This window comes from Crassostrea angulata, chromosome 2 (assembly GCF_025612915.1).
Source record: "Crassostrea angulata isolate pt1a10 chromosome 2, ASM2561291v2, whole genome shotgun sequence".
Lineage (NCBI taxonomy): Eukaryota > Metazoa > Mollusca > Bivalvia > Ostreida > Ostreidae > Magallana > Magallana angulata.
The window spans coordinates 69,235,253-69,252,172 of record NC_069112.1 but is presented as its reverse complement, the minus strand read 5'-3'; the positions used below and the strand labels follow the sequence as shown (position 1 = coordinate 69,252,172).

Sequence of the window (16,920 nt, the reverse complement as noted above, 5' to 3'; positions counted from 1 at the left end):
AGAGTAATGTCAATTAATATAACACATTTTTTTAACCGTTATATAATCCACCTTTAAACAGCTTGTATCCTCTGGTAATCTAAAACAATAGGCCAATCGGCCTTAACGGTCACCTGAGTAGCAATTATACCATACACAAACTTGTCATGGAGTCTCATATATGCATCTAATTAATTATGTTTAATACTGGAGAAGAAAAATTATAAATTTGTATTGACGACCACATTTCAAAAAGAACTGAAACCTATAATTTTGGTGAAAAACTAAAAGATCTGGTCTACAAAATCAGGAATTCAGTTTTCCTTTCAGATGTGTTGGAATAAAGATAATTTATTACCGTTATATGCTTTAACATCTATACATCAATTTTGGCACTCCCCTAGAGTCAAAACCTATCCTTGAGGGGACATGAAGTAGAAGACTTCCTGGTAAACATAACTATTAGTCATTTTTTATACAGATGTGTGAGAATAGAGAATAACATTTTTAAATATTATATGCATTAACACTATATTGCCATATTGCGACCCCCCCCCCTTTCATGTCCTAAACCTCTGATCCAGGGGCCATGAATTTCACAATTTAGGTAAAGGAGATTGTGGATATCATAACCATGTATTCAGTTTTTTGGCCCACATGTGTGGGAGTAGAGAAGAAGATTATGTAAGATTTAAAACGTTTTTACTATATGGCCATATTGTCCCCACCTTAGAGCCTGAACACCTAACAAAGGGGTCATGAGGTAGAGGGCTTCATGGACATCATAACCATGCATTTAGTTTTTAACATATATATATATATATATGTGAGTAGAGAAGAGATTTTCAAAGATTTTATACATTTTTACTATTTGGCCATATTGGCCGCACCCTAGATCCTGAACCCCTGACCCAGGGGGCATGAATTTCACAATTTTGATAGAGGGCCTCATGGACATCATAATCTTGCATTTAGTTTTAACAATATATATGGGAGAAGAGAAGAAGTCTTTCTAAGATTTAATACATTTTTACTAGCCCTTGAAAAGTGGCCAAGATATCCTGCGATGTTTAAGTCAGGTTGCGCAAGAGTTGCAAGTTGTTTCCTTAGTCTGGTAAAGGTAATTGCAATAAATTTGGCACACCTGCCTCTTTTTCAAACCTACTTAGACAGTCTCCAGAAACCTCCGTATTTTGTCTCTGCTTCAAAGGATTTTCATTTTCTTTACCATCTCATCCATAAGCAAAAATAACAATTTTTCTCTCCTTTTCCCCTCAATTTCAAATCTAGTATAAGTATTCCACAGCTCCTCAAATTCTTTTAGTGTGCTTAAAACTACTTCCTTAGGTTTTCAATTTCCTCTTCAGCATCAGAAAATTCTTGCCGTTTGATACGTCCAGCTTCCCTACTTCTACGTCGGTTAAATATAATCAGTTGCGCTAAGCACAGCTGTGCCATATTTGCATACAATGACAAACCAAACTGTACTAGGATCTTTTTACTAACAGTCACCATCTATGGGTCAGGTAATTATTAAGTTTGGCAACATCTTTAACAACTAAAAGGATAAGTTTTCTGTATTTCTTTTCACATGAGGAAGTTAATGCATGTCCCGATATGGCATTGATCGTATCGTATTGAGCAAGAAACTAGAAGAAAATAAATGATAAAGTTTTAAAAAGTTAAAACAAATGATGGTAAACAGGTGAGCCAAGGTGATTCTGATAAGCATTGAAGGCATCTAAAGCACAGTTGTCTCTTCTAATGGAAACCATTTACTTTTACCTTGTTTTAAATTTTATTTGTAAGTAAGGGCACCAAGATCTACAACAGTGACAGCAGAAATCATTGCTTTTAACATATACGACGCATTTAAGATGTTTGTTGTAAACAACTTTGAGGAGCTGTACCCAGCATACAAAGTCAAATGTAGTGTAATGGAAAAATATTTGTAGTGTAACGCTAGAGGATGTAATCTTACCACCTAATTGGCCTTTGAAGCAACCTTGAGCCTTGAAATGGACAAATTGTCAACTATGAGTATTTTGCACACAATTTCATATGATCTCAGTATCTGCGTTGGTTAAGTATTCTAAAGAACTGTTTCGTAACTGAACAAAACTTTTATAATTTAAAAACGCTAAGGATCATGTCTTTGGAAAAGACCAGATTTAATCTCGAGTGACTCGAGCTAATGCCATTGCTGCCACCAAGGAAGCAAGGGAGATGTGCCGGAGAGAAAAACACTGAGAATATCTGGAGATTCCCAATGACAACGACAGTAAAGCTGTAAGATAATATCGTATCTATACCCCTAAATTAGGTACACATTTGTTTGTGATTAAATACCCGCATATTGGCTGGAATTCACCTGTCAATTTTGTTATGGACATTTCAAACATAGTAACAAGCTAAATTGTTAAAATCAGGGCTTTTTCTCTATTAACATGGATCACATCATCTATCACTGTATCTGTGTACTCGTTGTGAACAAGATATCTGCGAGGCAATGCTCACAGTGATACCACCGATCTAATGTGAATTTGGAATTTATGTCGGACGAAGTCAAAAGATTTCAACCTCGATATTATCCTACTTGAATTGATAGATTGGACAAATTTCTATCGCATTCTCATAAAATGGACTTGTAAAGCACGCTAGGGAACAACAGAATCGTTCAAGTAAGGCAGAAGAACTCGACTGACAAACTAGGAAGAAAATACTGCTCAGGGATCAAGTGACTTAACATTGTTTTTTGTTTTTGTTTTGTTGGATGCCCTATTGCTTGGTGCCTAATGGTGGCTTTATCCTGTTAGGTAGCAGAGAGCCCTATTATTTGAAGCATTATAACTGTTTAAAGCTGAACATCGCTCGCAAATAGGCACCTCCACACAGGTATCTGGTGTATAATCCCTTCAATCCCATATAATCCCATCTGAAACTCGTGGCCCACGTGTAGTGTTCTTTTTGTTGTCTTGGATTTTTCTGCATGTACTTCTTATTGAAAATGCATATTAGGTATGTAAAAAATGCAATGACCAGTTTATTAGATGTTAGTTCTCTCCTGTCTTAAAAAAAAAGTGCGTAAAACTTATTTTATAGCGACCGAGAAACATGGCGAGGCACGATGTACGCCCACACAGGTAAGACCTTTACAGCGAAATACTTCGAACAGTTAAAAGATCTGTGGCTTATATAGTTGTTGTAGGGAGAGCGGTGCTGAAAGAGAAATATGGCGGAGAGTGCTATTTACGAGCGGTGGTTAGCTTTAATAGAATCCTAACATAGTTAGGCTTTACTTAGTGTTTTATATAATGTAATAATTATTGGTGTACAATGCTATTATACAAAAGGTGTTGTAAAGATCGCAAATCCGACGCATGTGTTATGGATAGAACAGAACCCAAGTATTTTGGTTAAAGTTTGACATAATCGTAAACAGTATTGACCCCTTACCCGGTCTCGTTACATATTTAAGCGAGTTAAGACATCGTGAATGAGTTGTATTATTTATCAACAAGTGTATTCAGTCATTAATATGTATTAAAAAGTGTGTGAAACTTTAGAGTATGTGACGACAAACTTGGGCACAAGCTGTTTTACTGTAACTTAAGCACGAACTATCAAACCATTAGTGAATTTATAGAAGGACGGCCATCCTTAAACTTATTCGCGAACAAGGAAAATTAGGTACTTTAATTTATTTAAGCTTTTAAGTTGATTTGTTTGTCATGAAAGTGTGAACAAAAACTATTTTCGTACAATACATGCAATACATCAATAGCATGCTGGTTGAAATTATATATATACAATGTATGCGTAAGAATTTTAAAACTTTTCCCCATAGTGCCCCGACAATAAATTATTTCTCATACTGACACTTGGCAATAAAAACAGACACCGCAACCAAAAATTGCCAGTTATTTGGATTACTCGTAAGTCAAGAACTCGTATGTAAAAAAGGTGCGCCCGCGAAATGTGGAGATTACTAACAATATTTTGTTTAAAATTAGATGTCCATTTTGTGGAGTTGATTCCAGCTGCCAATGAAAATAGAAGCTTCATTTGATTTAAAATGAACCACTGCATTTCACTGTTTTCTACTTATGATGGTCAACAGTTCGGTTAATGCTGTAATTTATTTATTTATTTATTTTTTTTTTGGGGGGGGGGGTGTCACGCGGCTATAGAATTAAAATGTTTCTTGAATTGGTTTGTTCTTGCCTAAAACTTCTAGGAACCCGCGTCAATCGCTGAATATATAAATAATCGGTAAAAATGTATCATCACCTTATTATAGTGTCTTCAAAAGATTGTTTGCCATTTAAACTTTGAACTAACTAGCATTGTTTGAAAGAGAATGAGGTTAATTTTCGATATATGTGCATATTAAAAAGTTTGTGTGTTTTGAAGCGATAAAGTTTCTGCTTTGCCGCGCGTAGTCCCGAATCAGGAGATTCACGTGAACTGAATAACCAAATTTTTAGAAGTATGCATGAAACTTTCCAACTAATCGTATTTAAGATTTTCCTTTCAGCCAGAAGTGAAATGTTTACGTAAGTCCTATTATTACGAACGGTCTAATGCACCCACTTTTCTGCAATTTTGCAGGAAAAGTAATCGGTAATTGCTATATATTATCCTCAACAAACCAGCAATCAAAAACTATTCTTGACCAACTCTCTACTGAAGTTCAAAACTCAAGGTTAAATCAATAAATCTCGAGAATTGAATTGTTGAGCTTGAATAGTACTCCAGAAAGTCATGTCCCAAATTTTTTCCGGTATACCGAAAAATGAAAATACTGGTTAGACATAATATATATTAGAGCATATATATTTCATAAGAAAATTTTCAAAAGTTTATTTAATATATCTTTCGTTTTTGTACGACTTTGTTAAGGCATCCGCACTTTGAATTACAGTTAAATTTCATGGAGAAATTTCTAGACTTTTTTTGTAGTCAGAATCTCAAGTGTAATGAAAATTTGACGAGAAAGAGAAGAGAGAATCAAAGTAACTCAAGTTTTAGTACTCACCTGATCCATCATCAGGCATCCTGAGCTTTGTCAATATCAAAGCAACAAAATCAAGAAAAGGAGAGAAAATGCTTAATTTATGCTCCAAATAAGATATCATCATTTAAAAAATGGTTTGTGATGTATTAGACAAGCTCTTTTGAGTAACATGGAGCCGGAGATAATTATCATCCACTGATATGTGTACTCCGAACTCGTCATAGATAGTACAAAGCTAACCGATGTTCTTCGTAATCCCCTGTTGCAGAGCTGTTCCTGACCTAAAGAACCTTCTTTTCTTAGACTGATTTTTGTTGTAACACTTCGTATTCTGTTTTTCAATAAATGCAATGGCTAAGTTCTGATGGAGGAAGCCTATGAGACATTGTATATGATAAATAACAGCCCATTTCATTTTAAAAGATCCTTAAAAAATAATTGAGTAAAAACATCTCCAGCTTATTTACGAGTTGAACACAATTAACATACTCTCTGATGCTGATCACAAACATCTTGTCATTCTTCCAACTAACGTCATACTGCTTGCCCCGCCATCTGTACGTGCGTTGCAAAGAGTTAAATTGTACACAAGTGCATCTCTTAATGTACAAAATTCTTTGAAATCAAATATAGTATATGGTCCTTGCTCTGTTAAGGAAGCGATTGTTTCTTTCGTTTGATTTCTCAGCTTTTGTATGCTTGTCTTTTCTGTGAGTTTTATTGGAGCTCGGAAGTTCAGACTGTCTTTTTCATATTATTGAATCCTCGACATTTATAAAGAAAGAAAACATTTGCAACGCTGAAAAATTTATCCATTTCCTCCGCCTGATCATCTTGGTGATTCAATCAATAGCTGGCTTTTATTATCTCGCATGAAGTTTTTATTATGTAACGCAGAGCTAATTGTAAACCCTTATGAGCTGTTTTAGTGGGTTTATCAACTGCTAAGTTAAGTTTTGCGTCGTGAAGATTGTTAACATTTCTTCTTTGAAACATTTCACTGCAGCTGTTTGCATCTTTGTTTTGTTATTTATTACGTTTTATAAATTCTATGAATAACCTAGCGATATCGTTTAATTAAGTATCGATAACTGCTTTCGTTCATTCTCTCAGCTATTGATTGTTAGAATTATATGGGAGTTTTATACCATTGTTGTGCCCATAGCAGTGCCACTGATTTGAAGATGTTTTCCAGTAAACAAAAATTTGTTGAGCTAAAGGACTTGCTCTAGGAGATTGATGAGGTATTCGACTGAAGAAATCTGTATCCTGATGCAACATCTATCGCCACTAGAGTGATATCGGCTTGTAGATTTGAGGATTATGTTTTGTTCAGATCATATGTTGTGTCTTTCGACTTTGTGTAAAGAGGTGAAGGTAAATAAATTCTGAAGGTTTTCAGTGGAATGTTCAAATGCCACTTAACATGGGACGTTCTGAATTTTGGGAAGCATATTCCCGGTAAAGCTAACCAGGCTTGCTAAACAATGGTTTGAAGAAGTGTACTGTACAATTATTTCTATTTTCATTATTTTCAAATATAACAATCATTTACAAATAAAAATACAAACGTGTCAAACACATCAAGTTTATAAATTAAAGTTAATAAAAGAAAACTACATAATGCAAATATCACACCTTAAAAAAGTTAAACCTGATTGTTCCGTAAACACTATTTCCTATAACAAAGTGAAAAAAAAATCTAAAAATTTTAAGTGCAAGTAATTATCTAAATGCAACGTTCGAATAAGAGTCTGCATTAAATATTTTCTCATAAGGATAGACATTATTGTCATTGATTTTTTTCTCTACTGTGTCTTCGTAATGTTTGAAATTTTCATTCCATGACAACATTCATTGGGTATAAATATGGCACTAGCTTGGTTAAATTTAAAGCATGTAAGTGTATGTGGGCTATTAAATTTTCACATAAAAGCTTTTCCTTCTTGTCCTTTAACATGCCTCACCTTTGCTTGGTCTATCCATATACCTAGAAAGGTATTTTCCGATCTTTGATTTGCATTATGATTGTGACATGCCCTCTTCTCACATTAAAATTAAAGAAAAGTAATTGTGTTTAGGTGATTACCCCCTCTTATGAATAGCTATTTGTGTCGATAGAAACTATAAATTCATTTAAAATCTAATGTGATGTATTATAACTGTTAGTAATTAAATGTAGAAATGAATATATTGTGCAACATGTACTCGGCGGCCGAAGTTGTGTGGATTAAGTAGGAGTATATTAGCGTCTTTTCCGAATTAAATCTTCTAAAACTCTCTGTCCTAAATGAGCTTGTAGAGGGCTTTGATGTGTTTTCGGATCTGTGTTTCTTGTACCGAGTCTATGTTCCCTGTGTATTTGAGGCATATGAAATGGGACCGTTCCTTTTAAATCATTTGGTCTGATCGAATTTTTCAGGGGATTTAGCAACATCAAAGCCTTTGGTTAATGTGGTTCGTGTGTTATTTCTTGTCCTCTGTTGAGTTTTCTTGAGCAATATTTGTATTCTAATCAGTCCCCAGACTTATGTCGCGCGATGATTGGACAACATGCACAAATGCCGACTTTTTGGATGTTTGCAGCTTTCTACCGTCTAATGAAGGTAAATTTTGTCAATCCAATCATCAGACAGGTCAATCCGACAATATTTCCGAAATTCATTGATCCATTGCTTACACCCAAGGTGTGTAGAAACTTGGTATTGAAAACTTTCAGCTCTCTTTAAAGGAAGTGAACATGAAAAAATTATCAAGGGCTCAAATTTGTCTGTTTGATGTGTATAATGATATCTGAAAACCGTTTAGACAGAGCTTTCCTCAGTAAAAAGATATACCACTTAGAATAACTAATTCTTGCAATCCATGAGCGCTGCCATATTGTTAAAATCATTACCTCCCTGCTGGGTTATCTCTAAGCATCTAAGAGAGGGCAGCACTGATGCTGCCGTCAGTGAGACACATTGCATTTTTACACACGTGTAGTAACAGGGATAACATGCCATCATCAAAATGTGAATGGAAACTTGAAAGGAATGTAAAGAGTTGTCATTTTAAACAGTGTTTAGGGAGGAAGATTTTGGATCTCAGAATGATGCATTCCCACCAGCAGTTAATGTGACATGTAACAATATAATGGAATGTCCGTGGATCAGTGTTATTGTGACCTATTTTTTTTTGCACTCGGGAATTTCTTGTTTATGAGTTTGAACATTATGTGTGCTACATAAATGAGCACACAAGGTGCATTGCACAGCATCCTGACTTTTAAAAAGTGTCTTAGTCCTGTTATTCTTCTGACAGCATAAACAGAACCGGCGTACATATCATCAAGATCTTATGAATAAAAAGAAAACAAATCAGAAAAATTTTCAGGGCATTTAAATAAAAAGTAACGGTAAGAAACCCCACATGGAAAATGGAATTACAATTTTATATTAATTTAAATTGAAATCTAAAAACAGCATTTTATATAATTATGTAACACTGACTGCCACATGCATCTCCGTACAAACATCTGGAATGTGATGGTCTTACATTTCACAAATTAATTTATCTATATTCATTTTTTGTACAAATCATAAATAGTTATCTGAGGTTCATTTATAGAAATGTACTAAATCCTTGTCTTCTCATGACAGTACACAAAATTTTTCTTCACATCAAGGCATAATTTTTCTCCTCAACTTTTATCAACTCTGTACATAAACACGGGCCTAGTTCCAACATTAAACCAGTCACCAGCAGCAATGTGGCTCATCTACGTCAGAGAACAGATGCATGCTGGGGAATAATGGATTACCTCCATAAACCTTTCACTGAGAGTGTTAAATTGATAAAATCTCTTGATAGAAATAAACAAATAGGTAACAGACCTCATTTTTAAGTTTCAAAAGGCTTTTATAATTTATTAAGCAACAATTATTTTTTTCATGTTCACTTCCTTTAAGTTCTTGACTTAGGCCGCCTTATCCCTATTTATAAGCTTTGATCAAAGTTTATTCTTTCAACTTAAGCTATCCATATATCATGCAAGTGAAAAAAAACTTGCCAAGAAATTGAGAAACATAGTACTCAAATGCTTCAAAAAGCAATACATGTATGAAAATGAAATTAAATTTTTATAATTATTACTTTGTAATTTAGGTAATTTATTAAACCTTTATGTTGCTTCCATTTGCTTCTTTTCAGCAAGCATAGTATGTAGGTGATGGGATATGACAAGGTGTGTGAAGGCATCCCTTAGGTTGGTGTTTACTTTCATCTGTATCCCTCCAGCAATGACATAGGCACTGCATATGCCATGATCACCGACAACATGTACAGATACAAGTATTGATGGATCATCTTCCTTGTTCGGTAAATTTTTCATTTAAAAAATGCTGAAACATGTATAAACGATAAACTATACAATAGATAAAAATGGATTAATATGACAGCAATTCATGTATATTAATGTATGCTATTTCATATGGTAATTCCTTGTAAGGAAAAAAAAAGAATAATATTAACCAGCACAATAAAAGACTTTGTCCGTTAGAACGGAAGGCCTTAATTAATATTAAATAACATGCATTTTAATACATTCAAGTAAATTTAATATGGTTCCTATTCTTATGACCAAAATATTATTTATAAAGTTTGACAATAAATATAAATGAAGTACTTTGCCGGTAAGATGATCTTCATGATCGTTACATTTTTTTAGAACAAATAATGTTTAAGTGGATCTGTGTTTTTTTGAAGGATTTTTGCTTTTCGACATATGGGTGCGTATTTTCTTGACAATGGGGACACCAATAAATGCATAATCTAACATGTAATTTATTTGATTTTATTTTAAAGATTTCGTACCTGAAAACCTCTTAATAAAACTACTTCTTGAATCACACATTTACATGGGCAACCTATTCCTTAATTAAAAGCTATATAACTTCATTTAGAGCAATGCAGGTTTGTCAGTAAGTTACTTCACTATACTTACCTCCACACATGCCTGTAAAACCATAATGACTAGAGGTGACCTCTATTTAGATGCCTTGTACACCACTATGGCCTGTTCTCACCATTATAATCAGGCTTTTAAAACGGAAATGGTGTGAAGTCACCTTTATCTATATGCTTTTAAAACGGCAATGACGTGACGTGGGGATTTTACAATTTTTACCTCTCAGATAGAATATTTTTAAAAGCTATTTTTTGGTTAAATATTGTAATATTTGAAAATTTTAAACCGTTGAAAGTATGTCAATTATAATGTATTTTAATCCACATTAATATCGACAGATGTCCCATACCACTTTAAGTTCATTATATTGTTGGTTTTCTTTTCCTTCAGATATTTCACTTCTATTCCTCTTCTCCAAACTCTTGAATCCTACGGTGTTTATGGTTGTGGGACTATAATGGCAAACAGGAAAGGGTTTCCCTCACAGCTGAAAAACCCACACCTTCCCGAGAGAGGAGATGCTGAACAGATGCAACATAATAACCTTGTTGCCACCGTATGGAATGATGCTAAACCTGTACGTAGTTTTTATGTGGTAAAATATGTGTTGTATTTGTAAAAGTCTAGGTTCAGTGCTTATCTGTTTTACGTGAAAAAAAAAATGGATATTTGTGAGAGTAAACATGTTTTCAAATGATTCCAAAAGACAGGTTTATTTAATTTTTCATATAAAGAAAGCAGGCGCTTAAGATGTACATTCGGCAGGAATCTGTGCGCACAAGGAGATTGAAAATTTCATCAATTAATTAAGGTCTTCCGTTTCCAACGGAAGACCTTGTACTGATTCTGTTGGAAATTCTTCATTATTATTTTTCTTCTTCTTTTTCTTCTAGACGTTTCTTTAAACTGTAATATCTCAATTGTTTGTCATTAGGTTTTATTCAAATTTTCAGGGTTTATTGTAAATGACAATGGCTTACTATAGCAAAAAACATGGTGAAATCGCTACTTCCGGTCTTGAGTTATTCCCCTTTGAATATTTTTTTAATGGGTCTCGTGTACCTGCAAAGGCTCCGAGTAGATCCGTAGCAAGTAGTTTTCATTAACAAATCTTTAATGTAGACATCTTGAACGTTGTCCTCCTAGTTTTACATGTTTGATTAACACACGTATACTGCTTAAAAAATTACATCGAAATTTATGTTTCAAAAAATGTTAAATTTTGCTTATATCTTTGCTCAACAAATAAAAGTTGTGCAGAATATTAAGAGCTTTCATTTGATATCATAAAAAAGGGGCTAGCCCCTAAAATGAGGGGTCTAGATCCCTTAAAAGTCTTTGCTTCATAACTCTTAAACGGTAAATTTTTCGATATGGGCGTCGCTGCAAAATATGTTGTTTGTGACTTTATTGATCTCATAAAACTGTTTTTGTGTTCGGGTATTGCATAATATGAGGGTAAAAAGTAATACGTCTTGACCAGTACTCGCGGCAATTTGGCCAAGTTAACGAAACTCTCCCTCGCCCGCGGCCGAGAAAATCGGTCACCATGGTCGCGGCTGGGCTACCTAGCGGTCAGCGGTTATCTAATACACGAGAGTTGCGTCTCTCATAAATGAGTTTATTTAGTCGCGAACTCAAAAATTGTTTTAGTTTTGATTACACATAAAAGTTTATGGACTAAAAGATTGGATGTCAATTAAGAAATCGTTCAGTTAATTAATAAAAGCAATGTCATTCTCAATCTAAAGCAATATCAGACATAGATCAATTGTGGGTTTTAAGTTTAAAATATAGAACTTCTGTTTGATAGAATATGGTCATTATACTGCAAACTTTTCAAATCTTCCTAGGTTCTGAGCTGTGCGTGTCTGTGCGTTGTACTTTTACGTAATCTATCCTTCGTCCACGGCCGAGAAGATCAGCCACGGCTGCACTACTAGCGGTAAGCGGTTATCTAATACACAGGATTCGCACACCGCGACGCACACTTAGATGAAGATGAACGTGTTTGAGTTTATATAGCCGTAAATACAAGAACTGTTTTAATTTTATATTATAAAAGTTTGTCCATCTTGTATTTATTTAATTAAACATTTGAGTGTAACTGAATATTAATGAAAGATATTACTCCAAATCGGAAACATAGTCAGACATAAATTAATGGTTGGTTTGTATATCTAAAACATTTTAACCCCCCCCCCCCCCAAAAAAAAAATATTAAATGATGATCATCCCTCGCACATGGCCGAAAAATTCCACCGCGAGTGGACAAGTGATCTGCGGTCGGCTCGTGTTCTTCTACATGTACCTTATCACGCGTTCATGTTTCATATTCTGCACGGATAGAACTATATTTTATTATGTTTTCAACTATTATATAGATTAATGACGAAAATAAATGAATTTATTTTACTTGTACAGTTGATTAAGCATTGATTTAATTATACGATAGCGTACAAGGTAGTTTAAAAATCAAATCAAATTATAATCAAAGTTCCATGTTACATGTTTGCGGTAGGTGCTAGCACGATAAAAGAATGTCCTGAATTGTCCTAAATTGAGGCATTTGATGATTATTTAAAAGAATATTCACATGAGTTTTAAACAACTTAAGATTAGATTCTATCAGTCACATATTAATCACTCTGTAGTTTTTCTACATGGTTGTTAGTTTCAGTGTGGAAGCGAACTCAGTGCTGCGTTCCCCCCTCCTCCCGCCCCTCTGACAAGTGCTCGCGCTGGATTTTTTTAAATTGGCGAAAAGATATCCAGATCTGTCGAAAATCATTTTTGGTGACTTCTTCTTATGTGTAACATTTTCTCCCCAACGTGTTTCATTTTCCCACCCGTGTGTTTATTCGGTCAGTCTGTGTTAACTCATTCGCCACGTGCAACCGAAGATCTTGTGTCGCTTCAGCGCACACAACTCAGAACATATGTAATTGAGTAACAGTTGGAAGGGTTCTTTTATAAACAATAAGACTATTATTCAAAAACAATCATCTTCACATTAAAGATGTGAAATCGTAACCTAAGAATGTGGCTAATAAATTAACCTGTTGAACACGCTAAACTTTTATGGTTATGAACATAATAATTCATAATATATTATAATTAAAAGTTTGAAGACTAAGAAAATTTTGTCCTTGGGAAAAACGACTACATTAAGCAATGCAGTCGATCACCATAGAAATCATCAAAGTATTGCAACTGTCGACGGATTTCTTATTTCTTTGAAAGACCATGATAATTCACTTGACTTGCAGACTATAATATAGCGACATATCTGTCTCCCAAAAATATATGCGCTTCTCAAAGTTACACTTAAGTGAGATAGATGTGCGTCATTGGGAATTTTATTTATTGCTAATTGTATGAAAATTGATTAAAAAAAAACCAAATTTTATTTGAAGTTGTGTATTATGAGGTTGTAATGCAACTTAATTTACTTACAAGGTTAGCCACAGCCAGTGGAATATAGGTGGCTTTTATGTGAACAATGAATACCCAATATATTAAAATACAAGATAAATAGTTTCCAGAACTATAATGCTATTATGCTTGTGTATCCTCATTTGTATGGCTGTAGGTGAGGAGGTATAGGTGTATCGATGTACATACAATGTTTGACTGCACATACGGATTCCGGACCATGGCTACAGACGATACCAATGATAGTCTTTTAATACATCAATGCACAGTTTGATATAGAAACTGACCAGTTTCATAACTTCTTCGAATTTCTCTAACACGGACTGTCTAATTCCTTCCCAGAATTCCAATTTACGCAAGCGCAATTGAAGTTTTTTTTTTAATTTAATTAGTCAACCCAATGACATAAAAATAAGGATTTTGCATATTATTACATCGTCGAGAGAAGTAATATTCATTTCTGTAAATAAGGTTATTTAATTCACATTACATAGCGGTGTTTCTATGAAACAGCACCATCTGGTGTAAAATTTAGATGCTTGCTTTTGCATAAATTCTCCTGCTCATCTTTTTTTAGCGGATTATATATTATTTTAAATGTCCAAATCTATTCGAATCATTAAATAATATCAGACGACACACATTTCCCTGTAGGAAATCTCAAAGATGCCATCAATTTTGACAAATTACTAAATTTTGTCAGCACGTAACAATTTTAAACTTGCAAATAGTCTTCAAAAATTAAGAAAGATTTAAATAAACAAGTTATCTTACAGAAAAGGTTACGTGTTTTGTAGGCGGGTTAGGTTTTTAAAAAAAAACTGCAATTCCTGACATGAATCATGAGTACATACTGTTTATAACAATGATTGCTACCCTTTGAAAATTTAACTCGCCATTAAACATCTCACTTTTTATAGAATTTTTGAAACTATTACACAGACTGTGTTCGACAAATAGTTTTCCAAAAACATTTTCTTCCTGTCTTGTTCAAAACACATTTTATATACAGGTTTTCAATCACGACACGTTTTTATAACAAAAGCGGAACTGAAAGTTTAGTCATTATAATCGTTTGACACCATATCACATATATTTTTAACCCGCAGCAACAACGGAAGACCTACTCGTGGCTTTGCCACGAGCTCTGCTCTAGTTTTGAATATTTTTCGAATTATAACCGATATTTGGTTTCTGTTGAATGTGGAATGAGTGGAAAAATATTTGAAATGCAAAAAGTTTTATCATAATATGGATCTAAATATAGCAACACGATGCAATTTATGCAAAATCCTACTTATTTACAGCTGTTTTTAAATGATTTTGTTGTCTCTGGGTCTTCTCTCCACAAATTTGAAACGTGTAAAGATAACATATTTCAAAATTGAAAATGTCGCTTTTTAAAAAAAGATGGAGAGATGACCCAGAGATGACTAATTATGTACTTTTTCAAATTAATTTTTGAAGGATATAAAACAAAGTCCATTGATATGACAATGTTGTTTCAAACAGTACACTATAGAGCATACATTAGCAAGTCTCGCATGGCTCAGTGGTTTCGTCCTGGACTAGTGACTACAAACATTCAGTGTTCTAGGTTCAATTAATCCAACTGATGGTCTTTTTAAAAAAGAATTAAACTTTTTTTTCTAAATGTTTGTAATTATACCATGATGTTGAATTATAATATACCGGTATATTTTAATTTGTTTTTATTGATTTCTAAATCTGCTGTATGAACACTATTTTCTTTTCTTATTACTAGTTTTTTAGGATATACACAATATAACTTCATTAAAATATGTTTGCATTAACATTTCCAACTAGTTATCGGTTTACCTCTCATTGTCATTTTTTGAAAGCTTGTGAGTTTTTTTAATAACCGAAATAGCAATGTACTTCGACTCTCAACATAAATATATATACATGTATTTTTGTTGAAACCTGTACATAGCCTTTCGAGGTTATAGACATTTCAATCCCAATTGATTCGTTTCGAGGATTCCTGCAAACTTACAATCTTATGCGCTCACTTTCTTTAATCTCAGGTTCACATTGCATCTACAACATCTGACCCTCTCGGAGATGGCCCAGCTCAAAGAAGGGTTCGGGGTGGTAGTGTTATCATCATTCAGCGCCCGCCTGCAGTTGAGCACTACCAACAACACTACTATGGTGTAGACAGAACACAACAGTACAGATCCAAGTGTCCAGTTGGCCGTCCATCCAAAAAGTTTTGGAAGTATCTGGTCAACTATATTTTTGAAATTTCTCTTATCAACACATTCCTTCTTTGGTTTGAAACCCCAGGAACAAGAAAACCAACAAAACATTTCTCTATGGTTGACTGCAACTTGTCTATCGCGGAGAAACTTATTGGTGATTTCTCTAGCAGAAAGCGGGCACCTTCATGTGGAAGGGGAGTTGCAGGTATTAGTGTTGCTAACATCAACCGGCACATCAGCACAAAGTTGACAAGACTGCGAGGAAGATGCAAACCGTGCAAGAAGAATGGCAGAAGAAGTGACACATTTTTTGGTTGTAGCATTTGTAATGTACATCTGTGTAGAGGAGCTTGTTTTCAGGCCTATCACACTTATCATCACTTGCTTATGGAATAGGTTTATATATCATGAAATGTCTGTTTATAATTGCATGTCTTGTTCAAATGATATGCATTTACTTTATTTGGTGGCTCCAAGCACTTATAAAATCTAATCCACTCAAATAGTTTGCATTTTTTCAAATGTGATTTTGTCGTGTACCATGTATTTTTAAAACCTAAATCTAAAAAATAATCTGAATATGTTATTGAAAAGAAATAAACTATTCATCACTGTGTGTTGGTAACTGTTGCCTTGACAACCATTTTTAATTTATGTACATATATTTCATATTTCTATTGTATACTAAAGCTGAATTCTTTATTCATTGATTTTCTTGAAAAATTTATAAAACTTCTTCGTTTCTTTCCATTTGAATTTTGTTGTATTCATAACGAAATAATTTTATTGAGATACCTTAATAAGCTTGTGGTCTTGTTGCTATGGTAACTATTGTTTCTGCATTTTCAAGAATGTATAATTTAAAAAATATATATATCGTCGGTTACATTATATACCACATTGTAGACTGTTATTGCCTTTTTTGGGTCACTAAAGACACATTTTGAAACTTTATTACAATTGTTTGTTGTTACTTTTATTTTGATTAGAAAATGCCAAATGTTGCGCAAAGCAACATAAAAAAGTTGTTTCAAATTGTTTTGATTAGAATTCCAGCTGTTCAATAATACTTTACAATGTATTTTTCTGTAGAATATTCTGTATATTACTTTATAGTTCAATATGGTATCAAAATATTCCACTATTCAATGAAAAATCTCTGAAAAAATATTATTTTATGATTTAAGCCCAAAACGTTGCCATGGCAACCGCATATTTGACTTTTTGTTATCAAATTTAAAATCTGCAAAAAAATGTCTTTCATTCCATGTATAATTATTTGATTAAAAATATAACCAGTATTAAGTTAAAATCAA

At 33.7% G+C, this 16,920-nt stretch overlaps 2 protein-coding genes across 2 annotated transcripts in view; one reads left to right on the top strand and one right to left on the bottom strand.

The window, feature by feature from the left end:
* LOC128173537 (neurogenic locus notch homolog protein 2-like) overlaps positions 1-16,920 on the bottom strand; it is a 252,423-nt gene that overhangs the window by 94,671 nt on the left and 140,832 nt on the right. The window lies entirely within an intron of this gene.
* Positions 10,342-16,207, top strand: LOC128173556 (piggyBac transposable element-derived protein 4-like). The gene is made up of 2 exons (XM_052839262.1): positions 10,342-10,521; positions 15,428-16,207. The coding sequence occupies exons 1-2, from the start codon at positions 10,402-10,404 to the stop codon at positions 15,998-16,000; spliced, it is 693 nt and encodes a 230-aa protein (XP_052695222.1). The 5' UTR covers positions 10,342-10,401; the 3' UTR covers positions 16,001-16,207.

What these genes read in the sequence shown, in the direction of transcription:
- LOC128173556 (XM_052839262.1), top strand. Translation starts at nt 10,402, where the DNA reads ATGGCAAACAGGAAAGGGTTTCCCTCACAGCTGAAAAACCCACACCTT. An exon ending in TATGGAATGATGCTAAACCT is followed by an intron (nt 10,522 to 15,427) that starts GTACGTAGTTTT and finishes CTTTAATCTCAG; the next exon opens with GTTCACATTGCATCTACAAC.